The 27908-nt window shown below is 38.5% G+C and overlaps 1 protein-coding gene across 2 annotated transcripts; it reads left to right on the top strand.

The window, feature by feature from the left end:
• The first annotated feature begins 59 nt into the window (after positions 1-59).
• LOC122570340 (ras-related and estrogen-regulated growth inhibitor) lies at positions 60-27876 on the top strand. 2 transcript variants are annotated; one of them, XM_043732516.1, is made up of 5 exons: positions 60-192; positions 23188-23458; positions 23862-24084; positions 24600-24786; positions 27168-27876. In XM_043732516.1, exons 2-5 carry the CDS (start codon positions 23320-23322, stop codon positions 27348-27350), a joined length of 732 nt encoding a protein of 243 aa, XP_043588451.1. In that variant the 5' UTR covers positions 60-192; positions 23188-23319; the 3' UTR covers positions 27351-27876. The 2 variants fall into 2 exon arrangements, with proteins under 2 accessions (XP_043588451.1, XP_043588450.1); XM_043732515.1 differs by lacking the exon at positions 60-192 and adding an exon at positions 22727-23086.
• Positions 27877-27908: the final 32 nt, after the last annotated feature.

Consider the following 27908-nt stretch of genomic DNA (forward strand, 5'->3'; position numbering starts at 1 on the left):
GTTATCTCTTACGTCCGTTGTCCAATTGAATGTACGACCGTAAAATACCAAGTTTATCGCTGATTCGCGTGAAACTGTCATAGAACGTCTGTAGTGTTTTTAGTTCCTCGAGGTCAACCTCGATTTTTCATCAGATACCTGGAACACGTGTACGTACGATCTGTGCCAGGAGACGGAGGAATAAATTAACGCGTGAGTAGATACGAAGGTTTAAGGGAAGGAGCGTGATATTTTATGTTGGTTGATGCACTGATTCGAGTTTTATTTTACGATTAAACGAGGGAAAACGAAGATACATCGTTAGGCTCTGTTAGGATCTGTTTTTGAAAAATAGCTGACGAGTCGACCAAGTTTTGTTAGTGTTTCGATATTCCGCTATTGTATTCCACATTCCATTCATACATCGATAGTCATGAAATACAACGAAATCTTAGAAAAATAGTGTTTATCCTCGTAAATTAAAAACGTAAATTCGTTTAATAATACGTTTTATCGTCCAAAGTCAAATAATGGCATCGATCGACAATGTGGCGAATTTCAAAATTATTTGCCTAAAGAAGGTAGGAAACGCGATAAAATAGGAAATGTATCGCGTTCTTCTCCTGTAGTCTTCGTATGCGTTATAATTTAGAAAGAATGTGATTCTTCCTTGGTCAGTGGAAGACAAAGGGGTGGCGGTGGTCGCGGTTTGGTTAATCGCGCTGTATTTCGTCTCGAGTACGATAAATTCGATAAATACGTCCGCGTATTTTCGCGATACACGCCGCGGGGAAACAGGGGACGCTCGATCGACCTCCTACCCTCGTTTCTTTCCGACGATCGTACCAATTCCGATTATCGTCCAGCTACAGAGAGATTGTTCGACGTTTCTATTCATAGAAACCTCGTATGGGGGGTGCGAACAGCCGGGTAGATAACGACCGATGTTTCCACCCGACATTTAGGAGGTGACGTCCCACTATGAACGCCATTCCTTCCATTGAACATTGATTAGGCGATACCGGTGAAAAATTCGAATATCGGACAGGTTTTTCTATTCGTTAGACGAGAATAAGGAAGAGTCTTATTTTTCGGTTTATCCGATCTACTCGAATTTCAATGGAGTTGAATTTGTCTCGTACGATGAATGAAACTTTGTTCGTGTAGCAGCTCTGTGTATTTTTCTTCCCTTTGATCTTTGTCATAGAGAATTTTCTAACATTTACTTTTATCCAGTTTAATCCTCGTTATGCGATAGCTAATACTTTGTTAATACACAGTAACATTATGTATTTTTCTTTCGCTTAATCTTCGTTATATAGATTTTTCCATTCATCGAAATATGCAACTGTTTCGATCACGATTTTCGTGGTTTACACAAACCTTCCTCGAATACGATTCTCGCCATACGTAATAATATCGCATTGTAATGTAAGTAAGTTCGGTTAAACTCAATATTTTCCTTTATTTAAGCAAGTTTACTTACGTTGCAACGTAATACTCTGCCGATACAGCAATTCCACGATTTTTCTTCTCTTTCTTTTGGTTTTTGTCGATTGGTAAAGACCTACAATCTAAAATAACGAGAACATGATTGTAGATGATATCGGCTTACGGGTCGTCAGCATTCGTATCGGTTTACCTCAAGAGTGTAATTGAAACGTGTCCGGGAAATTTTTTGTTCTTTAAGTAAAAATTTCAACATCTGTTTCGTTTATTTTAATCTCGTCTTTCAATTTTTCTTGCAAGTGTGAAAGATGGATGCAACGCTGGGAAAGTAAACTGATCGTTCGATCGATTTTAGTTATGATTTCTTTTAATGTTCGTCTATTTCTGATCACTTTGCTGACTGGTTATGCAAACGGATGGTATTGTATTTATAAACAGACTCGTGTAACGGGTTTCGCAACATCGATACTTCTCGTCTATGTTTGTTGCATTACTGTTACTGCAGACAGCATAGCCAGAATAGTACAGGCTATCAGTTTTACAGCTCCTATGCCTTCGACCTTGCAATATTTTCAGCTGCTTTCTTAATCGTTCCGCAAGATCTCATTTCGCAGAATGTACAATATTACATTTTGTGTTATTAAGCAAGAAAAACACGAAAATCAATGAAACTGGGCCGATGTTTTTCCTCTGTGGTCTTCATATCCTGGCATAATTAATAATTTTCCTATATCAAAATACGAAACTTCTCAACACAATTAAGACACTTGTGTCGACTACGAAAGGAACAACGTGTTATCGAGAATTAGGTTGTGCTGTCCGAGTTCAATTACAAAAATGCGCCGGACGATACAAAATTAAAGCCACTTTACAACCTTTACGATCTTCTAACGCGACAAAGACCATCGAATTCGGAATGAAATCAAACGAACTAAAAAGCGTCGTACAAATCAATAAAATGGAACAAAGTGACAGAAAATGAACAAACAATAAACATCTGTAGCGTAACAGAAGTTATCAAACGATCATGCAAGCTTGAAACATCGTTTGTAATACGATTCACCTAATCTTTCGTAGAATAAACCAAACTCACGTCACAAGCTTTCCTATCTAATCTTATCGTTTCCCAGTAATTATCAAATAATGCTGAATAATCAACGAAAATCTCGAAATCTATCGTAAAGAAGAGCCACGTGCTACAGTATCACATCTTAGTTCACAAGAAATTGCTTCGCCGCTCGTGTCAACATGTAGAAAAACAATGACGTGTCTTCCATGCTGGCGTGAATCGTTCGAGCGCAGCAAAAAATTGCCACGTGTAATTTCTGCGTGTGATTATGGAAACAAATTGTATACGTTGCACTGGAGAGTTGTTATTTTTGTACGTTCATTGATTATCGCGATTCTCCAGGCGCCAATGCGATTAGAGTACGCCACGTGTATCAATGTGCTGTACGGTATAGTCAAGCCTCCGTCATCACGTGCATTCACACAACTCGTGCATTCGAGCGATAATGATTTTCTCGTACGATAGTGATTTTCTCTGGCTCGTGATCGCGTTAGGGAATTCTTGAAATTCCTACGTAAGCGATTAAAGAGACGAGGAAGGTGAGACACGTATCGTATGGCGTATAGAGTACCGATCTATCGTGTTATCGAGGAAACAGGTAAGGATTTGCATAATTGTAAACTGATTCGTCGACGTAGGACATTCCTCCTTATCGTCAGCGCTTATCGCTCGGCACTGATACGCGATCGTCGAGTAACTTACTCGAACGGCTGTGCGACGATAATTTTAACGATATTGTATTATCGTAACTAACGCTGGAAATATCAGAGTCCCCACTTTTTTGGTATTTTGAAAGTTTTTGTACAGTTTCGTTATAGCTGTAATAGAAAATAACTGGAGAAGAAGAATCTCCTACTATTGTAAACGAGACATAGAAAAATATTTATTTTTTCTTTAGAGTCATGGGCGTGTCGCATGTGAGTGAAAATAATAATTGAACTACTTAGAAGGTAGAACGATCCACTCCACTTTGCGCAAGTTTCAGAATTTAAAATCGTGATAAAAAAAAATAGATTTGAAAGATTTATGACTGCTTTTTCTTATTTTAGATAATTCTTCTCTTCTTTTTTTTCTTTTTTTTTTTTTTTTTTTGAAAAATAAAAGATTATGTCTCGCTGGGATAATATTCTTGGGAACTTTAAAAGATTAATAAATATTTCGTGGTTCAAGTTGAAACGTATTAAACTTGACAAGAATTATAAATTAAGTAAACGTAGAATGATTTAAAAAGGAAAGATTGTGGATTCCGTGAGTCATCAGATAGGTTGTTACCTCATGAGTAGTGATGGAACTTTTTTGATGAAGAAATCTTCAGAACCGGAGCAGATAATTTATTTGGTAATGTAGATTGACGACGATTATGTGTGCGAAGTTTTTTTAGCTCTTTCAAAACGGTCTGTCTGTCTATTTTGTCACTGATAAGTAGATATTTTTATTATGTTGGCGTTAATATTTTTAGTAGCACTTGGAGAGCACGAAAATAGCAGAGTAATGTACATTAATCATCGTTATAATATATTATCATCAATAATCGTTAATAACGTACATTTTATTTATTCATACCCCTTTTTGAATTAAAATGTGCACGTTTTTCATAGAATGAAACTTAGGAATTTTTATACCTTCGACGACAGATACGGTATACTTGAGAAAATGTTCTTTCCGTCGTTATATGCGTCCCTTGAAATAGTTCAAATTTGTCCTGAGAAGATTTTTCATACAGTTGTAAATAAGACAGATATTTAGGTGATCTCATTTAGCTGAGACTCTCTGTGTACATGTACACAAGATAATAACATTTTTACAACGATGTGTTATTTCTCTAATTAATACGGATTTTCTAGAAATTCTAAGAAACGTTTGCACATTTTAATTGAATCTTCCTTTTATCGGGAAAGATTTTTTATACGATCGTAATTAAGGCAAATATTTAGACGATCTCATCTAGCTGAGACACCCCGTATACATATGTAAGAGATAACATTTCTACAGCGATATGTTATTTCTTTAATTAATGTGAATTTTCCAGAAATTCTAAGAAATGTTTGCATATTTTAATTGAATCTTCCTTTTATCTTGTTATTCTAGTTGAATATCGGAATTTTGATTGGTAAAAATTGCCAAGAAACTATCCACTCGAGTCACCCTTATTATCAACCGTCTTTCACTTCACTTACTCTTGAAAACATCCATCGACATCCTCGCACTTGTAAAAATTCAATCTAAAGAGCGTAATACAGCCACTCATCCTACCTCTTATTACAGTTATCGTCTTTTATTTTTAATACAGTTATTTTCAACTGTGACGGTTATTCAACGCTCTTCCAGCGGAGTCAGCAGGAGGCAGGAATGGAATTTCCACGTACAAGACATCACATTAAAACATTGTGAATAAACTTTATGAATAAATGCTCGTCTTCGTTACGTATTTTTTCCATTTTATACCTTATGACATCAGGAAGGAAAGATTTGTTACTTTACTCAACTTTTACTAATTTATTAAACAAAAGGTTTCGACAAACTAGTTTAAAATGGAAATTAAATATTTCTTAGAGCGAACGAATCGCCTGTCCCTCCTTACTCTCCTCCTTACTTTCTGGAAAATCCTTACTTTCAATCTCGTTCAATAAAAGTAATAAATTTTCTGTAAAGTAAAAAGTAACAAAATTTTTCGTTCGAACATGGCGACAATTTTTCAAAACTCCATTCAACGTGTTCTAAAACGTTGCAGACATTTGGAGACAAACTAACCGAATCGTGTAAGTAGTACTCGTCAAAACAAGCAAATATGTCTTAACGGACATGGGTCAAAAAACTACTCGTTTCGGAGTTACGAGGTGTTTTTGCTAATAAGACATTATCTCTACAACATATGTTGGATATGTGTCCGTTTGATTTCAACACACACTTCGATGCGTTTTCTCACGGAAAATTAGTTTTCTCATAGAGTTTGCGAAGCGACTGAATTACTGTGCACTGTAATTTTCAAATGTCACCACGAATAAGAAAGATATAAAATGGGGTGAACAAGACAACCGTGTCACAGGCCACCACGTTCACGTCACCTTTCGCGAATCGTTGCGTGTAAATTCTACTCGAGGTAGAAACTTTACTGCTAATTTTGACGAGTACTACGCGTTTCCAAAAGTTTGCCCTCAAACAATTTTAGGACAATTCTGTATACAATCGGGAAGAAAAGTAAGCGGACAGGTGGCGGATCTATCGATGAAGTTTAATCGAACTGACAGCAGCGTTATACAAGCTACGATCGAAAGTAACGTACAAGCGGTAACGAGATGATTCCTCAGGCAAGAATAAGAAGATATTTTCCTCCGAAGCCTGGTTTCCGACAAATTCGGATTTGAAAATTTATCAAGTATACTCGAACGTACCTAATCATCGACTAGATACGAGTAAACGATCTACTAGATGTCATTCTATATATGTCATTATATTCTAAAATATTACAGTTTTATCTATTACATGTCTCAGAGTACATAGATCATGCAGCGAATAATTCAAATTAATATTTACATTTTTGCGTAAACAAGCTGTATTCGGAAAAACATCGTCTATTTATCTATTTTCACTAACTGTGCACTTATTTTTGACCCCAACAGATACTGCCGTATCTGTGCACTGTGTAGGTTTTCGCATCCTGAATTTTGTCAAACATACATAAACATATAATACAATAGCGATCTACCAATCAATAATAACACTGTCGACCAGACTATACAACGTTGCATAATCGTGTTTAGACTTCGATCTGCCCCCCCGTGGAACCCATGGGCAACGGGGTTAAGTTCGCCCGCTCTTCAGCGGTATCGTTTCGCTGTCCATCATTTCCAGCTATCTGTTTTCTACTGGCTCGATTTTTCCCTAAGAAATGCTAGACCGACGGCGTCGCGGAAACGCGGTCGTGCAGCTGTGCCGAATCTAGGTCCGATTCGATTGAGAATCACGTGCACATGCTGTTGACTGCACTTTGAAATCGGGGCTGCGTGGCTCGCGGGGGAGGGCGATAAAGCTTACACGCGCCTCCGCGTTCAGATTCGTTCGAACGAGGACGAGCCGAGGTTCGGTTTGTGTATGCATCGATCACGAACAAGTACGTATTACGTATCTCGGCGATAGTTTTTTGACACGTGCCAATTGTTACGCGCGAGACAGATTCGCGAAACGTATTTGGAATTTCGGGCTGACCAGGCGTTGGGTTATACTACTGATATCGGCGCGACACGTGCGGATCATTCTGCGTATTTTGTTTTCTTCGATGTTTGGTTGAAAAACTATGTACGCGATGTATGCGATACACAGGGTAATAAATATATAATATACAGAGTATTAATACGGTATCAATATACACAGTGTACTCGGGATACTACAGGGTGTTTGTTTCTCGTAAAGTGGAAAACTGTACCAGTCGTCTTATCGAGTCGTGTTCGTTCAGAAAGCAATATTTATTTAAAAAAAAAAAAAACATGTAATGCACGATTTAGTGTATGGTACTAATATACAGGGTGTCTCAATCCTTTTTTTAATACAGTGCTATGGTGTTTTAAGGGCAAAAATGAAAAAGACAGGTTGATAATCGTTTCAATGGATTTTAATCGTTTATGAATCAATGCTTGTTTGTAAGAAGTACACACAATGTAACCAATGTGTTTATAGTTATAAGGACCATAATATTTGCATTCCAATGTAGATGTAATAAAGAGCCAGTAATTAATTTAGATTCGCATATTATAATTTTGTATATGTATATGCAATATTGTTTATATAAATAAATAAAGGTTTATAATCTATATTGCGATTCCTCTTCCTCGTTCTTGCATCTCGAATCTTGAATCAATATAGTGGTTAAAATAAAAAATTAATAGCTGCAGGTTTTCTACTTCTAACGAGTATAAAATCTCAGAAGGAAACGTCGTATGTATGAGAGCTGTACAGTTATTCCATGGTTTGATTTACGACCTCGCTATATCGTGGCCGTATTATACAATGAATTATTACAATAATTGTCTATGAATGAATCGCGTGCATGTGGTGTGCGCTGTTTGATAGCTTCGTTTCAACTATGTTTTCGTCCCGTCTTCAGTACTTCGAGTCTAATGGAAAATATGTCTTAAAACAGCGGAACAGAATATACGCGCACGCGAACATTGCAATTCAGCATGCTTTATAATCGTTTTATATATATAAATGGATTCTAAATTCTACATCGCAGATATTTTTAATGGATCTAAAATTATCCATTATGCATATCGTAGATGAATTCTGTGAATCCTGCATCGTAGATATCGTAAATAAATTCTAAATTGCAAATGGATCGTAAATTCTGTACTGTGGGTATCGTAGATGCATTCTAATATGTAAATAAATTCCAGGTTTATACGTAGGTTGGAGTAAATTGTAGAAAGTTTGGATCTACTACGTCTGACAAAAACGATCGGGACTGAAATGAGACAGGATTCGAATAAGATATTAAAATAATCGGACTCGGAGCATAGTTTGAGCGTTCTATTATTTGAAACGTTCGGCCGATCGAAGTGATTGTAATTTAATTAATCCTTTGTGCTATGATTTGAAGACGTCAGAATTATATAACGATGAAATATGAGAATCGAGATGTAAAAATTGAGAAAGATTGACAGATCGTGATACTCCGATTTGCTGACTTGTCTGGGCTCCTTGATTGATTATTAATGTAAATATTTTGCGCATATCGAACTTCCATGCTTTATATTGTAGTTCTGATAAACTTTGATTTAGAGCAGTGAAGGTCAATCAAAACAGCAACCGGTTTATACTACTTACTTTGCACTTGGCATATGGAATATTCTTAGTTTTCATCTCCCACATGTTTTGCAAAATCGTTAAAATTATCTATGATTTCATTAATTAACGATAACGTTGTTATTGCAAGTATTCTGCAAATAGCTTTTGTTCAAATTTGTATGGAAATCAACAGTTGTGAATTGCTCGAATCAGGATCGATCTCTTTTCTTGACCGTTGCCTTCTTCTCATCTTAGTTTCTACAATTCTTCTTATTCTTCGTTATAATTATACATACGATTGTAACACGCTGAGAGACATCTATTAGTCTCGTTACAGTGTTAATTAATTTCTAAATGTCTCTATACAACGCACATAAATACATATTCGTGTAAAGTTTCATTATACAAGTATTCGAATACTTTGTTGATTCGATTAAAAAAAGAAAAAGCACAAAATATAATGAAAAATTGTAATCGTGAAAATACATTCGATGAATAGCAATCGTCAAACTGCGGATCTTTATGCAAACATAGGAAATTTGAAAGTGTCAAATTGCACAGAATGCGCGTAATATGAAGAAATATATAAAATATGCGAAGAAGATACACAGTGCTTTCTGTAACATACGGTAGATAAAATAATTTTCTATCGAGATTCTATTTCCTGAATTACATTCTCAAATGTATGAATTTGCGTAAAAAATCCGTATTCTGGTGGTCACAGTGCGCGGAGAATAGTCGGAGTTGCGCGGAAACTAGACCGGCGAAGTTTGTATAGCGACGAACGATATTTCTTCGTTAGAGTTGCGAGGATCAAAGGAAACGTCGATGGAACAGAATGGAGGGATCAGTGGCTAACGTTTGCGCATGATAATACCGAGTCAATTGTTATTTCCTCGATCGTCATATCGGTTTCAGGTCGTACACGAGTCGACCTTAGACCTCGCGGCACGCGTCTTGCTTCTCTTCTACCTCTTCCGTCAGCCGTCTTCCTTCATAATATCTAATGAAATTGACCTTTCGTCTTGAAAATATAGTATTAGGTTATTCGATAAATCCATAGCGAAGCTTAAGCAGAAATCGAAAAAAGTATATTATAGTTCATGAAATTCATAGAACGGCACCTATCATCGTTTTCAATGTTCAACAGCGAAGAAAGATGGTGTTCGACTGAACAATTTAAATAAATCGAGGGCAATCGTCGTAGAATTTCGAGAGGTTGATAAATTTGGAGAATTATCGATTTCACATTGATTTTGGTATTTTCCAAGGTCTGGATTATTGTTCGACGAACCTTGTACTTGTTTACAATTCTTCCAATCGTATTGCGTCCCATTTCCCGCTGATATTTTCCACATTCTCTGGATCAAGGCTGAACAAGCCGAGACGCAAAGAAAAAGTAAGCATAACTAGAAAAGAACTTCATCGAAGGGGAAGTAAACATGTTGGTGAGTTTTCTCGACAAACCGGAATCTTCAACTGTGTCTGTTGTTCCTCTGCAATCACCGGCGACGTTTCGTACACGTATGCAATTTCTCGCGAAATTGTACGTTTCAGATAGATATTTGCTAAAGCTATGAAAGTGGTATTTGCAACGGAACAATTCTTATTCGATCCACAAGAAGTTAGAAATTCTAGAAAGCTTCGGAATCAACAAGCTTCATCGCCGCTATTTATTTTCATCGCTCCGTTGTTAGTCCGCCCTTTCTTCTTAGCTGTTCCAGCTCCGCTTTTCCAAGAAAAGAAAACCACGTAATTAGCCAAACCAACCAAATCAAGAAGAACACAAATTCGTGATAATACGACGAAGACTCTATTTACAAAGCAACTAACATTCGGTTCTTTCGAATCCTACAATCCACAAAATAACATTAAACTTCCCAAACTTGAAACTCGGTTTGTTCGGTTTACAAAGCAGTGTAGATAGACTAACAACTAAGAATCCAAGCGGCGAAATGCCGATAAAACCTAACGAAATTAATTTCCAGATAATCAAAAGTTCAAATAGACGATTCTCCTGTGCGCACAGCGTTATCGTAGAAGCACTCCCCGATGTAATAAAGTCGTAACGCGTGCAATAAACGCGCACTGCAACGCGAGCCGACGATCTAAATTGAATATGTAGGGTAAACTTGGAAGAAATCGTTCGGAAGATCGGTTGTGTTCGGCTACAACGAACGCACAGTAAGTAAGAACGTTTGTAATCGAAATGCTTCGCCGATGATACTCGCCATGATAATGCTCGTGGTCGTAATACAAAACTTGCGAACCGTGGTCAGCGATCTGTCAGCACTTCCTCGCTCACACGTGTCGCACATCATTGACGTAAATCGCGATACACGGAATACGGTAAATTAGCTTACGATAGAAATCGAGGAATTTTGTTCTTAAAACAAGAATGGAATACCAAGGTGGGTAGTACGTGTAAGAAAACATTTTAATAGCTTGCCATTTCCTGTTTTCGGACACGTACGTATTTTCAAATATGAGGGAGGCTGATGAAAATGTGGAATATTGAAAAGTTTAAACACGAAGTTTGGACACGTTTTATTTAATTAGATAGAAGGTGTTCGTGAATATCTGGCAAATAGTGATATAAAGAAACGGTAAGAGCTACACAATCTGCAAAGGTGTATATAAAATATGCTAAGCATAGCGTTCGTTGTAACATTTAACGAAACAAATCTCCGTTTGCGAGCATCAACCTCATCTACATCTACCTGTAATTAGATGATTATAAAGCAAACTTCTTAATTCACGTTGGTATAATGTTAAAGATCGAAGAAATAATGATCTACTCCAAATTCAGAGTGTGTTAAAATTTACAAGCCTGTAAAGCAAGATTTTTGTGACGTTCGTTGATAAATGTAACGAAGGATGATCAAATTATTTGAACGTGAATGAATCTTTTTTAATTAATTACAATTTCTTTAGTTATAGAAATCTGTGTAATAACCAGATATTCTTAATTACGAAATGCATCGAATGTCAAGTGTAAAAAGAATTCGAAATTCCAAAGAAACGAAATATTTTAGTGGTAAGAGTTTAAAGAGTTAAAGGAATTCGAGACATTAAAGAATCGCGATACTCTAATTACACTGTCAGATGTAGAACAAGGATCAAAATGAAAAATTCGAAAGAAACGAAAGGAAAGGGATCGAAGAAACGAATATAGATCGTATTTTCATGTATTTCGTCAAACGACCAACGAGGACACGATTCAGCCATACACCACTATAATATCACTTCTTTATTTAGGAGGGCAGTCACGGTGAACCAGAGCGAGCACCTAACACGCAGCATTTACGATAGGCCAGACTCAATAGGTTAATAGTAGGGTTTACACTAATCGAATGGGACGGAACTCGAGCGAACCGAGAGCAGAGTGAGTGGCGAAAATAATTCAGCTTAGTGATCTAATTCACCTATTGCCTCGTTCGGTCCTGGTTAAACGATGAAACATGATTGTGCCTCTGGCTGAACAGTAATTGGCATAATTGTTTCCCAACTGACTCGACATTTACAAGATTCTTTCTCAACTTGAACAATTATTCGACAAAGATATCAAATCTTCCAATCCATCCTTAACGTAACTGCATCCCAAATGTCTAAAAATTTCAAAGATTCTTTCACAAGTCAAGGAATCGTTCACAAATTATTCGATTAAAATACAAGATATTTTCTTTGAAATGACTTTAAATCGTAATTGATATAATCGAAACATGACATAATCCCAGATGTTTCAAAGTTCGAAAGATCCTTTCCTAATTTAGAAAATTATTTGCGAATTATTCTATAAAACTAGAGAATATTACGTTGACAAATTTTCGAAAAGAAATATATCCTTTTAAGCGTGATTTGATCGTGTTATCAGTTTTTCGGTCTAATCATCCGACAGAGTGGTATTTCATTGAGTTAGACTTGCATTAACCTAGTGCACTGTTATTGCACAGTAACTCTATCTAATTCAGCTGATCGTTAGTCTCAATGCACGCGCTGGAATAATTTTCTGGCTGACACCAGGCCAAATTGCAATTGTCCGCCGTCTCTGCGCCTTTAATCGATGAATTTAAGAACAAGTGGCCCGGTTCTCGTTTCCATTTCGATCATAAATCATTCGCTCCTTAACCCTTCGAATTAGACTCTATAATTTATTGGCATGATCCGTCTGCTCAACGTGTCCTCGAGTTGCTTATTAAGAACGGTTAAACCTCGAATAATCGTAAAATTGAACTCTTACAATTCCATTTCTTAATTTCGAGCTCCGTGCATGTAGAAAAAATCACATCTACCAATTGAAAACGAGCATCCAATTTTGCTATTTTCTAACATTCGATACCATTATTTTTAAGATCCCATTTATCTTATTTCCCATTTAATTTAGCAATTTTACACTTTCGAAATTCCTGTAAATGGATGAAAATCCACAGTCTACTAATTAGCAAAAGTGACATGCCGTAATTCAAACGATGCTTTATATGCGGTTCAACTGCACAGTTGAATTAATCTACAGCTGAACGATTTAAGCTTCCTGAATTGACTCGTTGGACGGATGCGTGCATTATGCAGAGGATGGTGGGGGAGGGTGCGTTGCTAGAAAGAGCCGCGAAAGAGACACGTGGAAGAAGTAGGTCTCCGCCAGTGTTCGTCGAGGATCATCCTAATCTGTGTTACCATCCGTACTTACCTCATTGTCGTTGACTGATCATGCACCTTGCTCATGCACATCGCCCCCCGTAGTGTTGCAAGGCATTAGTGCACGCGGCCTGACCTCTGGCCAAGCTATCGTCGTCGGCCGACCGACGCTGCTCCTCTGCGCGATTGACACACAACGTTATCGTGATTATCGTTAATAAGTGGCAGACACGCAAATCTACCGAGCGAATTTTGCCACCAGGACCTGACTCATTCTTATTCCTCTTTTTTTCAGGCTGCGCCGAAATAGTCGGTCGCGACACCTAAGACGTGGGGTCTTCGTAGGTCTTTGGTTTCTTAACCCCCGGTCAGCTGTATGATTAGGTCATTTCAGAGTCGACCGTGGTGAACGAATTAAGACAATACAGTTTTAGAACATACAGTGACTATGAAACCTATCGGAACATTACCCTTAGCTTCCAACGATGCTTTCGTTTTTTCTAATCAGAGTCTGCACATTTCATTTTCATAGCAGATTTTTGCGCTCTGTGTTCTCACTGGTATTCTTTTTGCAGAAAAATGAATGTTTCTTATATTCTGAATCATCTTTGTCTCTCTATCGAGTCAAGTGCCGATCTTACCAATAAAATCTATAAAACACGATCCTAAGGCTTCAGAAAAATCTGCAAAAATGATCCCTGATAACGCCGTTGATAATTTATATCAACCGCCGACGAAAGGAGAAAAAGGAATATCCACAGAGGAGGTGAGAAGTAGATGAAGATCAAAGGCAGAGTTTCTGTCGATCGCCACAGGAGACACGACAATAATTGCTCGTTATCTGTTTAGAAGATTCCATTTACCGTTGTCTTGTCTCGTATCTCTATTTGCTAACGATCCTATATACGATCAAGGAATTTCTCGACGAGGAGCCGATACAAATTGTCTAGGGGAGCAGCGCGTGAACACCCGAGTATAAAAATACAATTATGGATGCAATCTGTCGATAGTTGTTTTGCTGATTTACGCCGTCGAGGTCCAAGTTCAGACGCCACGATCGACCTGGCTGTGTCGATGGAACGAAGTGGTGTCGACGACACCCTTATCGTTATACCGGTCGGAAAACTTTCACGTCGCATAGCATCTGCTCGCTATGTCGATAGACACATACACTGGTTCACGAAAATTCTCCAACACTTGCCAAAGAAAAGTTTTATATCCATATCGTGTGTGTTATACGAAACATTTTGAGATTTCATTAGCACCGTAGTGAAAGTCGGATTTTCACGCACTTGTGGGAAATCCGAAGATACAAAAATACACAGGTGGCAGGTAATATGCGAAAATATGCCGAATATCTAAAATATGTTGTAATATATGTATACTACTCGTTGTAATATTTAATAAGTAACGCAATTTACATGGATACCATTCTTTAAATTTGTAATGATACGAGGCTGCATAAACGTTTCTCAGTCTGATCGCGATTACGAACTGACGACAAACTAACTACAAATCTGGCCCAAACCACTTTGAAAATACATGCGTCGGTGATTATGAAATAAAGATGGCATGCAAAGTCACTAACTAAGTGATTTATCACAGTGATCGCAGAATCACGATCACGATCGTGACGAACTTCATTCACGAGCGCGACAGTAATTTTTTTTATCTCGAGCGAATTTGCACCATGTGATCGTAATTCTTCGTCTCGATTGAATTTTTTTTTCTATTCAAATTACTTCGATGTAGCTTGCATAAGAATACCAGCATATAACGTACATTTATTTCGTCTAATATTGAAGATAGAAAACAATTCAATTCTCTTTTCTTTGTCTTACATCGGTATCTTAAAGAGTAAAGTACTAATTCTTCCTCTCGATTTCGAACGAACGTGATCGAATATCGCTCGCGATTCACGATTTTACATAAAGCGATTACGTAATTTTACGTCTATTTATATTAGAATCATCTGAAAATATCTTTGCAAAATAGTAGAAATTGTACTGTTAGATTAAGTTGGTTGGATTAGGTTAGGGTTAAGGTTAGGGTTAGGGGTTAGGAATTGTAAGATTGAGTTGGTTAGCGTCGTCGTTAAGCGGAATTTCGTTCACGCGTTAAACGCGAGACTTTAAATATCTCGAAATGAGAAATGCGTGACTTGGACCACTTTCGTAATCATCGGCACATATATAGAAATAACAAGATATTTAGCACAAGTATATGTATATTTCGTGGATATGGAAAAAATATTTAAGTAATCACTTATCCATTTAAACGTCAATGTTCGGTGACACCGTATCTGGCACTTATAATATACTTCAAATAATTACTCACGCTGTATACTAACTTCTTATTAAATATATGTATTTTTGCAATAAATATCTCGTAATTTCTATACATCTTCAAACTGGTTTCAAACTATACCGATATAATCATGGCAGGCGTGTCTCGTTAAAGTGCTAATGGATTTACAAAATGATCGGGCATCTGTAATTTATATTTTTCAATAATGTTGCGCTTTTACGCGTTTACGTTTAATTACGTTTCGATGCTTGGTCCTTAATGAGTCGGAGATCTCAAGCCTGCTAAATACGCCGAGCGGAACTTAAACAGCGCTTGACTGAGGAAACATTGGTTACACAATTGCCGTAACCGGTTCGTAGAAAACACACCCTGAACGTTGCTCCGCGGAACACGTGCCTCTCGCGTGTAGTTACACGCGTTATGCAATTCCACTCGAATTTTTTGTCCAACAAATCTGTGAAATGCATCGATGAAAGCCACGGGTCCTCTCTTTACAAATCGCATTCGCATCAAAATAACGTACATATAAAATCGGCTACTCGATGAACCTGTTTATATTTACACGATTTGGTATATTAAAAGCGAACACAGTCGTTTCTAGGGTCAAAACGGTTCAATATCCACCGAAAATAGAAGAAGCGTTTCGTAATCGGTGTCTTAACGCGGACCTAAACTCATAATAGAATTTCCAGCATTTCGTATGAAGTTCCATACGACCCAAACTTTTGTATCCTTAAGCTCTTCGCGCTTTCCATAGTGCCGCTGTTAATTTGACACGTAAGCCTAACGCATTCATCAAAAGTAAACGAAACGTGTTTTAATAAAACTCTCGCTCGCTACCAAGTTCTATCAAACTTGAGTTTCTCGTCTTTAAAACATCGGCTTATCCTTTTCGCAGAATCTTTTCGACACTGATTTGCGTTATTCCAGAAGAAGGCCTAACTGGATGTTACGATTTCAGAAAAGAGACCTACTCATTCTTAGCCGAAACCAGCATTCACCGAAAATAGAAGAAACGTGTTTCAATGGAATCTTCATCGACCGCCGCCAGTTCCGTCAGAATCGAGCATCGGCCTCGCTCGGCTCTTCCTCCTTATCAATCGAAGCTTTTTCCGCGCCAGCCGACTAAATATTCGGAATATTACGCTGTTCTCATCCGCTTCTCGTTCTGTTATTGTTCTATATTTAAACATGAAACTTTACCCCTCGGCAGCCAGTGCAACAATTATTATATACATAAAAGACGCGCTCATACGTAATGGCCGTTCTCGCGGACAAACACGAGAGATATTCAATAAGGTGCATGACACATCCAAGCTTTGCTCTCTCCCCTGGTGAAAACAGAGACAGAGATAGAGAACGGAACGGAACGGGCCGCGCTATCTTGGACATTCACATCGGTTCAGAGGTCAATCAATTGGAAATGAGAGATGGCGAGAAAAAGGTTGGCGAAGAAGGCGAGAGTGTGGTCGCGAGCGTTGGAAATCGCCCGTTAATGATCAGTTGCGTTATAATTGAAACCGACAGTCTTTATTGTCGCAATTATTCTCGCACGGGTAATGGGCTTTTTTATGAGACGCACGAGAGAAATTTGTTGGTACACGGGAGGCACGCTGGTCGACAATCCTTCCCCTATCGCCCGATGAAATTCGTGCGAGGTCACGGAGAGTATCTCGGGAAACGCGTGGAATTGAAATCACATCGATGGTTCGTCGTTTCTGTGAAAATGGGTTTGTCCGTCGTTCGCGGATGCAACATATAAATACTAAACTTCTCTTGCCTATTTTCTAAGATCATACTCTCGTTTTCTATATTTCTTCATCGCTGGATCTAAAGTACAGGATATCTTCTCATGTCGCGTAATGTACAAAGCAAGATTGAATTTTAAGATGTCGGAGCTTAAGTGACTCGAATAAATAATTACGAACGAGGATAAATAATTTACGTTACGTGGTAACGTGATCGAAGCCAGAGAGATTCTATGGCTCGGGCAAGAAAATCAAAAATAATAAAATAACGTTGGAGGTTTCATCCTCCAGACAATCGAGTTACATAACTTGTCAAGTATACGTACGTAAATTTGTCTGACCATAACTAGTCAGAGTCATAGAAATGTTGGAAACGCTTCGTTGAAATAACTGGATTTATGTACGAGCTGTTGGTGAACCTTAATTGGGTTAAATTTGAGTAATCTGCGGGACGCACGCGGAACTTTAAACTGCTTGCTTGAGTTAATATCAAGAAATTAACCTTTCCGCTGCAGAAGCCTCTGCCAAGAAGCAATCATGCGGCATGAATGTACTTACGAGGTATACGTGCGTTGGTAATTTTGTTTCAGACCATCATCTTGTGATCGCGTTGTCGGAACTTCTTTGCAGAGGAAAGATTTACCTACGGTTAATAAAAAATCTATTAAAAATCCTCTTACCCCCGTTAGCTCGTAAATTATAGCGTAAATTAGAAGTTGGATTATTAAATAATATCGTACAACGTACATAATATATTCGTAAAAAGTATCCGTAAGTCTGCAAATACTTTCATAAGCCGCTATAACTCTTATGTATCTTTTCTCTACTTTTTAAATAAACAGATCGTTTATTTCGTAAGTGATGCAGGTCCATTCTTGACTCTGAAAAAACACACTGGTCTAGTTAATTTAAAAAAAAAAACATTATGTAAACGTAACGTAAATGATAAAAGTATATTCGCATAATGAATTTACACTTACTTAAACATATAGAGAAATGGATAAACTACGTAGACCTCGACAGGATTTTTCAATCGATAGAAACGAGAGCTCCTCGATATTTCGAAACAAAGGAAAACGCCACTTGCGAAATAAACAATTCATAATGCCGAAATTTCGTTCGAGAGTAAGCGTTACTCCCACACCGCATTTCTACCGAATCGTGTTTCGGCAAGTCTGCTTAATATTTCCACGAAGCAGCATCTATCATAGGACCACCCAGTGACGAGACATTATTTTGCTAACACTCTCTTGTTCGTCACAGCACTAATTTACGAGCTTGTAAATTCCGACTTCACGACCGCTTTGAAAGCAGTTGCGACGCGACGCCTCTATAAAGTTTATTTCCGGTTCTTTTACGAGAGAATCGCAGCGATGCATAATTAACTGAAATCGCGTGCGTGCTCTATCGTTCCAGAAATTACGTTTCTCGAAATTAATGATCCGTCGGTCGTCCTACGAATAATTCATCGATTGGACCACCAATCTGTTGATCGAATCCTTGTATACACAAAAACATTTTCGTGAATGACCACAATTATCTGATTTATGGTTTGTAGCTCGGTTGCAAGTGAGGAAACGTAGATGCCAATGACTCGAGATATTTACCCAAAGGTCAGTTTATGATATTTTTAGACCTCCATGGGATTTGGTGAAAAACAAGAAATAAACATCAGGCTGAAATACAACAGGGGTCACGAAATACGACTGACCCCAAAAATTATGGGCGCATAATTGGATCCCTTTAGGTTCCGAAGATACGTGCGTATGGCTAGATAACAGTATCCCACTGAAGCAGGAAAACCACACAGTTACTAAGAATATCGATCAAAGTCGGTCTATCTGGAAAATAAATAACTTGTTTTCTATTGAAATCGATATTACCGGAATGTAACTTTGTCCAAAAATAAGATTCAGATATCTGTCCTTTTCTTTTTCTCTTTCAATTTTTTTTTTTTTTTTTTTCGTTACCATCTTTTTGTACGGTATGTATCATCGAGGCGTTTGATAATATTTACGAACCCTTTCTTTTACGAAGGTTTATTAACAAATTACAATTTTGCAAAGTACACGAATATTTCTTTCCCACACTTTCTACGTTATCGATTTACAATACTCGATCAGCTAATATTAGCAATTTAATCGGATCGTTTGGTCAGACTTTAATTCTGTAACCTTCGTTTTGTAAACCTATTACGTATACGTAGCTAATAATTCTATCGCGCACGAATTTTTGAACGTCCTAGCTTATTAATACTACGAATAATGGACTCTTTAAATACTTTTATGATCTCTGTGACATACACTGCCAGCAAACATTACCTCGCAGCTTCTATGTACATTTTCACGATATAATCGTAATCGAATCGATATAATCGAGTCTTATTGCAGCGCTAATGAGACCTCAAAATATTTCGTAATAACAGGCATAATATAGTGTTCAAGAAAGTTTCGTACAGATGTTCGACTTACCCTTCCTATATTGGCCACGATCTGGCAGAAAAATTGGCACCTCTTCCACGACTCATAAACGCAATCTCATGGCCGATTGTCAGCTTCATGCAGGAATCTCTTTTAGCCTGGTAGCCAAAGACTTCTTCGCAGCCCTTAAATACGAATATAATATAATTTATTTATAAAGCAAAACGACAGCTACGCGAATCGGTAAACAAAGAAAATACTCACGGGATTGGCAATGTGAGTAACGAGTTGGCTCGTCTCCTCCTGGTGAACCGGTTGAACGGGGACGAATTTCTAGAATTCGAAACAGTTGAAAAAAAATTAACCTGCCATAATCGAAAACAGTGAGGAAAGACTGACCTCTTTGTAATCTCCAATCTTTACTTCCCTTCGGATCGATCAAAATCGATCAATCGTACAAAATATCGCGTTATCTTATCCCGGATATAGGAATACATCTCCGAAGGGGAAACGAAAGAACGAAGGGTCACGGGTCACGTTCGAAGGGTCGATTCCTTAGGGAGCGGCGTTCTCCGTGTTTGAATCAGCCGGTGAAACTGGCGGGCACATTTTTTCGACGGTGATGGCGCCGCCGTGGCAACGATAACCGATAAGGGACACGAGTTACACGCACGATAACCCCGTGGTAACTCGCGCATAAGGTCAAGCCGGGGAGCGGCACGCTTTCCTCCTACACGGCCGACTTCGTGGCGTTTATATTTAGATTATCAATGGCCGGCCAGGGTATACCAGGAAACACCGACACGCTTAGAAGAAATCGACCAGGGATTGCTGGAAATCGGAATCCGGATTCGTGATTACGGATACGTATGTTTTCGTACGATGCTCGAAAACTGCTCCCCGCCTAACTCGCCTAAATCATTTCGCTGACAAGTGACAGCGGGACCGCCAGTGAAGATTCAGGCGCGTTCACGTCAGGCGTTCAGGCGAATTGATTCGCGGTGACAGATCTGTATTTGCCTTGGATCTTGTTTATTTGTCCTCAACGAGAGCTATGCGTACCGAGTAACTGTATAATATATTATTCAGCAACGGTGTACACAAACAGAGTTTAGTTGATGGACAATGAAATTTAAACTTCGATACAACTTGAATGGATGATTACACTGATTGCGTATGTATGTTAAGTGTTTGTTCGATGCTTACACTTTGAATGTTTAAAGCTGTATAATGTTTGCGCGGGATATCTACTGCGTGAATGTTCGAAGATGTACAATTTGCGATGTCTGAGAACGTTCAGTGCTGAAGAAGATCGTCCAGTGTTTGGATGTTACACGAGTCCGTGTTTGCTCGATGCGACTCGAATGGCGAAGTTCGTAATTAACGAAGACGGCTAAAAGTAGGAAACTTGAACATACGTTTCGTGCGTTCACGTACAGCGAAATATCTAGGCAGTCGATCAGTTATTCTATTTAAGCCTTTGTCATCGAATGTTTCCACAACGGCGACAATTATTGGTTCGAATATTTACACGCTGCTTCGACTAGTTGATAGTGCTACCAGAATAATACACCGACCGCAAATATCGAGGGTTAACAATCCTCGATATTTAACGATAGATAGCTCTAATTGTACGTTCAACACGATTTATTCGTGTTACATACTAATTTTCTACTAAATATACATTTCCAGTATATATCTTGAAATTTCTAGCTAGTACGTTGCAACACCATACACTGTCGTCGAATTAGCTTGGAAACTAATATAACCGCGGTAGTCGTGTCTTGTCACAGTTTTAATAAAATTTGAACATGTCTTATAACCGGGTGGAGGATGACTTTACGTGAAAGATTAAGTCGCTTCGTTTCTGAGAAAATCAACTTGACTAAATCTGCACTGAACGGGGATAAATACGATCGACAATAATTTAAACTGCGCCTGAAAATAAGTCAAAAATAAATTTGAAAGTGTATCATGCGCGTGCATTAGATCAGTTCTTAACCAAACTCTATTTTCTTGAAAATGAGGCCTTAAATCGTTTATTCGTACCAAATCGGTACATAGCCAAGTTTAAGTTACGTACTCGACAAATCTTCAAACTCGATTTTCTCAGAAACGAAGCGCTATATGAAAAAATTGTCAAGCATATTTCCGATTTACTTCCTCGAGTAGAATTCCCCGCGCCTGTTTGTACCAGCAATTGCAGGACAGACTTAAGGGCAGACGTAGCCAAAGACTCAGCGTTCAGACTGTCGATATTTCCAGGTTTTCAACATTCCCGTCGACATTGACGATAAATATCGATAGTCTGAACGTGGCTTCGCGGTTTTCTATGGTAAATGCTCGAATTGTTTCGCATGGTAAACGTTTAAACTGTTTTATATGGTAACTATTGGAATTGCCACACGAAACCACGGTGGGAAATCGAAACGCCAGTGAGTCACCGATTCTGTACGCTTGTTCTAAGATTCGCGCGGGACGGCGCAACGAGAGCGATAAAAGGCCAGCCGCCCCGCGTCTCTTACATAAAAGTAATAACAACTGTTGGACGCGTGCCGGTCTCTTGGACCAGTAGCCAGGTCGTAGTGGAGAATCGTGCGGCTGAGGCGGGTGCAGCCGCCGCGATGTCCGGTTTTATTCCATCCAGGAGGAGGGCCGCGAATTGCGAAACCAGCTGTTCGAACGTTTGACCCAGCGACACTGATATCGCGTATCTTGATTAAGCCAGCATGTACCGACCTTTGCATTCCCCCGATATCCTGCCACCACGTGAACGCACTGACCGAGAAAGTTTGAAAATGGAATTCCCTCGAAACTTCCTGGACGATTCAACGTCCCTGAATCCATTTGTGACGGTTTCGATGATGGAGCACGAGAAAATCGAAGTGACAGCGACAAGTAAATTAGCAAGTTACACAGGCTGTCTCGGTGATCATGATCCGCCGATCGATCAGGAAGTGATTCCATGAAAAAATTCATGGAAGATGTGAAATAAAAGGTTTTTCACGCGGTGCTTCGCCGTCGATAAAATTCAATTTGAAAATTTACTTAGTACGTGTGAACGAGGCTAATTACTGACCGGGTAGAAGCAGGTAATACTCGGCAGATTATTCTACGTGTGAAAACGAGTGAAAAACGTGCAATAAAATTCGTTCGTTTAAGCGTATTCCGTTCAAACGTACACTGACATTTTAGCTTTCTTAGTACGGGATTCGTAGCAACGTATTGGATAATAATCTTGAAGCGGAATCCCAACCGCGTGCTCGCACGGAATCGTATGATCCTTGTGTAACCGTATTACCCAAATAATTAGTTATCGAGCGAATTCGGTATTCCAGATTTGATAAACGTTCTATTTTGGACATTGTCTGTGTCTCGGACTCGGTACGAGCAAAAATAAAAGTAATAAATTAGAAACCAACTTCTGGGAACAGCAGACGTCGGATAAATCAACGAGATTCGTCCCTTTACGAAACAAATTGCTTATCAGCGTCTGTAAAAAACAAGAGAGTGTATTATAATTGGCAATTAAATAAATCGAAGGATCTACACAGATATATCGATTTAAAAAGCAGCAAGATGATATGAGAAAAAAGAATAAAATAAAATAAAATAAAATATAGAATGTAAAACGTAGTATAAAAATAATTGGCAATTACAAAAGAGAGAGAAACCGGTTAACGGAAGAGCTGATGAAGGTAAATAGAAAGCACGATCAAACACACAGAGAGAGAGAGAGAGAGAGAGAGAGAAAGTGGGATTTGCGATCAAATTAAAACGAATATCATTCGTTTACCAGTTTGCGGATCGATCGGAGGAAAAGGTAGCACGAAGAATGCGTGCATAAACACGTCTATTAAATATCAGCGGGAAAAAGAGAGGCTTCATAATCGATGAGACACCCCAGAGGGAATTCAGTGACAGTTAAGTCATGGAGAGATTCAGTCCGCCAGCAACGTCGTTGAGGAAGAGAATTAGCCCTCCGATAGCTTGGAATCTTGGCCTCACTAGCAGGGACCCGAGAATTGTCAAAGTAATCCTACTGGGACATCAGGGCGTCGGTAAAACCGGTAAGAATCCAATTTAACAATTATAATATTTCAAATTTGACTTTAATATTCCAGTTGTGGGATTTTTAAATTCCCAAATCTTTTATTTTCTAAAGTCTCTTTGCGGTTGCAAATCTTGAAACATCTTCGAATTTCCAAATAATCCAAATTATCGAACTCTCGACTTTTCAAATTTCCGAATTGCCAGATATCCGAATGTTGAAATTCCCAAATTCCCAAATTTCCGTATTCTCGTATTCCCGAGTTTCTCGATTATCGGACGTTCGATTCTCCAAATTTCCGAACTTCTAATTTCCCGAGTTCTCGAGTTTCCAAATTTCCAAACGTTCGAGGCCTCCACGTGAGATCAATATTACCCGATAATTCTATCTTTGGCAAACGCTAACACATCGACGATCGATAGCCCTGGCAGTGCGATTCGCGACGAAACGATATATAGGGGAGTACGATTGTTCTATCGAGAGGGTTTACAAAGTGGACAGCTTCCTGGATGCCGCGTGGGAGATAACCGATCCCCCAGGATATCTACCACCTCCGTCCGAACTGAAATTACGATGGGCAGATGCTATCGTTCTCGTTTACTCGGTGTCGGATCGTGTCAGCTTCGACGAAACATCTCGTCTTCGGTAAGAAAATTTATTAATCGGTCCGATTGGAACAACACTGATTGGAATAACAGTGTTTAGTCTATGTAACGTTTCTATTAATAAAGAAGCGTAATGAATTAATAATCAAAGAAGGGGAATATAATTTGTCAAGTGACGTACGAATATACCAATGAACGTAATTAGCTATTTTTAAATCGTTAATCGTTACATTACACAGGATACGCCAGAAAATATCTTTTCTACAAATTCTCAAGGAATTTTTGAAAGATAATGCTCGCGATAAAATTTCCTTGCAACCTTTCTTCTGCGATAAATATTTGTTTAATATTATATTCTATCAGATATTTGCAATTAACGTTCGTTTCGAATTAAAAAAATCATTTTTACCACAAATTCTTAGCTCTTTGTACGCAACTTTCGATAAAATCGCATCTCACTGTTTGTGTTATGTGTTACAAATATATTTTTAAATATCTACGATTCTGTCTGGTAAAAATTTACAATTAGTATTTCTTACCCGATATTTATTTCAGATTTCTAGTATCACACGCGAGGAAAACTAGGAAGGTTCCACCGATAGTAGTCCTGATAGCAAATAAAGCAGATTTAACGTACACTCCTGGTGAAAGGGTAGTTACTACGGCAGAGGGGCGGCAAAGGGCGGAAGAGATCGAGGCCCACGCGTTTCATGAAATTTCCGTCAGAGAATCTGTCGAACAGGTAACATTAATATCAAAAATTTGTATTTCCATGCCATGAAAATAATTATTCGTATACCGAGCACCCTTCATCTTGGCCTTTACCTTCCATAATTAGATGCGCAGTAATAATAGATCCATTGCCAGTGCTGCGTCGATGCGCTTTAACCTGACCTCGAAAAAGACATAGTACTACGTCGATGACATTTTCCACGTTAGAAATGTTACGAACCAACGTGTAGCAGCATTATTTTTATACAAAATACTGCTTCGTATCTTTAAATCTTTAACCATGCAAATTACAAAGTGTAACATTATCGCGATATCGACCCTGCAAGTCGATAATACGACAACGAGGATGCAAAAATTTAATGAAAAGCGATGTAAAATAAAATTGTCATATTTGGACGCGTGTTGGGAAAAAGATTTGAAAATTGTGTAAATGCACGTTTAGAAAAGTGAGTAGTCGTTGACATGGCATTGCGCGGTGCGGCGTTGCGTCTCACGTTATTACGATAAAACCACGAACTTTTGACGTAACACTGACATTGACTCTTTTGCCATACCTTTAACCTTAGGTGGCAAGGACTAAGGCACAGGCCATCCGACCTGTAAATTACTATCTGTGCTATTCATAAGGTAAACAATTGCGAGATAACAAATTCATTGCACAAATGCCACTTCGTTTCGTAACGATCTTTCCTCCGAGCGATATACCATCACTCGTATTGGAAGCTCGCAAATACTTTTAAAATTCTATTCAACAAACCCTGGAAAATAAATTCATAAACTTCAATTTATGACGTGTTGTTTTCATTGTCCATTATGTCGTATTCAAATTGTCCTATAATCGTAAAATGAAATTGTTACGAGGAAGTCGACGAAAATATATACTTATCGTGTTTTTCTCCTGTAATCTTCGTTCGATCAAATGGTTCGATAAATTCAAAATCTACGATATAATCTGATATACGTATCTGTTGTATGAATTCATTCGGAACATCCTCAAAAATTCCTTTGCTTCCTCGAACGACGAAGGGTCAGGACGGTGCACTTCCTTCATTTTCTAAAATTTGGTAGAGAGCCAGCCAGACACAACACCACGTCATCCGACACGAAAGCTTCGGCAGACAAGCGTTTGATATCTCGACGAGTTGAATATTCGTGGAGTCTCGTACGCGACGATATGACATTGAGATCGTTGACGTAACGTCATACGTCATCGATCGCGAAAGAAAGCCCCCGTCGATCGGAAATCTCAGCTGGAGTTCTGCTATTACTCGTCTATTTCAATCGCGAAAGAACGCAGAGAGAAAGAGAAAGAGAGAACCAAGAGGTTGGCGAATCGTTCGCTTTGTCACGATCGATCCCGCGGTCGAGCCTAATCGCGAGCCTCGTTATTTTTCTAAAACGATTGTTTGCTTCTCCGGGAAACCGGTCATGGCGTTTACGCGTGATCGCAGAGTGGTAAACAAAATCTGTATCGTGGAGCGAGCGGAACGCGGGCGATACGGTGGCCATCTCGAAACGATCGTTCCAGCGTTATCGGTATCGTAAACGTGCCTATCGTAATTAAAAATTTGTTTCACAATTAATTATGTGTAATAGGTGGAAACGACATATGGCGTGGTCGTGATATCGAGAACCGAGCTTCGAATTTATTCTGACACGTTTCAAGGGTGGGAACACGCCTGAAATCGTTTCAGCCCTGAAGAAGCGAACCGTAACGTTCGAGAAACGTCGGAACGAAACGCAACGCACTATTAAAAATCGATCGAGACTCGAAGAACCGCGAATACGTCGTGTAATGATTACGATGACGGTTTACAGTCTAAAGTATATTACGTACGTTGTACGAAACATCTGGAAATTTCGTTAACGCTCTAACGAGACTATCTAATGTGACTGTATCTGCCGAATCACGGTATTGTGTAACGAATATATTATCTTTATTTATTTTATTTAGTTCTTGCCTTTCGGCACTTCGAATCGTTCCCTTGGTTCTTCCGCTTTACCACAGTACGTCATCTCAACGTCATACGACAATGATATTTTTCTCTTACGCTATGACACTTGATATAATAAATATAGAAACAGACCAAAATTATGTTACGATCCAATGGACTATACCATATGTTCTTCTTCGAAAGAATTTCAGGTAGAAGTAGGAGCAAGAAAAGGTAAAAAGAAGAGGGGTGTCTATAACTTGTTCTACACGTGTCGCAAACTGTTACACACAAGCACAAATGAAAAAGTGGCATGAGCGATAATGAGACTGGTTTTAAACGTACTATATGAGAGAAAAATATTTATCAAATATAATCGTCATAGCGGTTGAGCAGATAATCCCGCGAGGTTACGTAACGATAGCAACGGACTGACTCGATTATTTTTATTCGACAGGTCATGGCCGTTTTCACCGACATCTCCAAGCTGTTGACGGAATTGCCGGGCAATTCTGGCCAGCAAACAAATTCCTTCAGGGTGAGAGCCTCCACCGATGGCACCTTGGACGCTCTTCGACGCCCCTCGCCTGTTCCGCTCAAACGAAGATTCAGCATTTCCGTTCGAGGAACCCTTCATTGAGCGAAGACAAGCTTATGAAGATTCGCTTTGCGATAAAGCTCCTGTTCTAATCCCTCGAGTTTTGACAAATATCGACTGTTTGTTGTCAATTTGTAGTATTGTGGTCGTTTATTGTAAGCGTTGTAAAGGCGTATTTTCTTCATTTTTAGAAATATTTTGGGAATCTTTTCACTTTGAGAAATATTTTTGGAATCTTTTCACACGTTGCGATATATTTTTAGACTTTAAACTTTTAAACTATATTTTTAGATTATTAGATAACATGTTTGTGGTCCTAGTCTGTCCTCAGTGAACTGCAATGTGCGCTATTGAAATATGATCAAAAGCCAAAGAACCACAAATATGTCAGTGAGAGATATTTTTGGACTGCTTTATCTTTGGGTTTAACGCAATTTATTAAAAATGCACTATCAGCCAATATGGAGTTTCGAATCGCTATATGTTTCATAGAAATAAAAAATTTAAAGAAAAATCTGCCGATTAAGCAGTAAATATTAAGTGTGATATTAATGTATTTAAATTATTGCTGTTATTTGTTGAGTATATATTTAACTGTAA

The sequence above is a fragment of the Bombus pyrosoma genome, linkage group LG8 (genome assembly GCF_014825855.1).
Source record: "Bombus pyrosoma isolate SC7728 linkage group LG8, ASM1482585v1, whole genome shotgun sequence".
NCBI classification, from domain to species: Eukaryota; Metazoa; Arthropoda; class Insecta; order Hymenoptera; family Apidae; genus Bombus; species Bombus pyrosoma.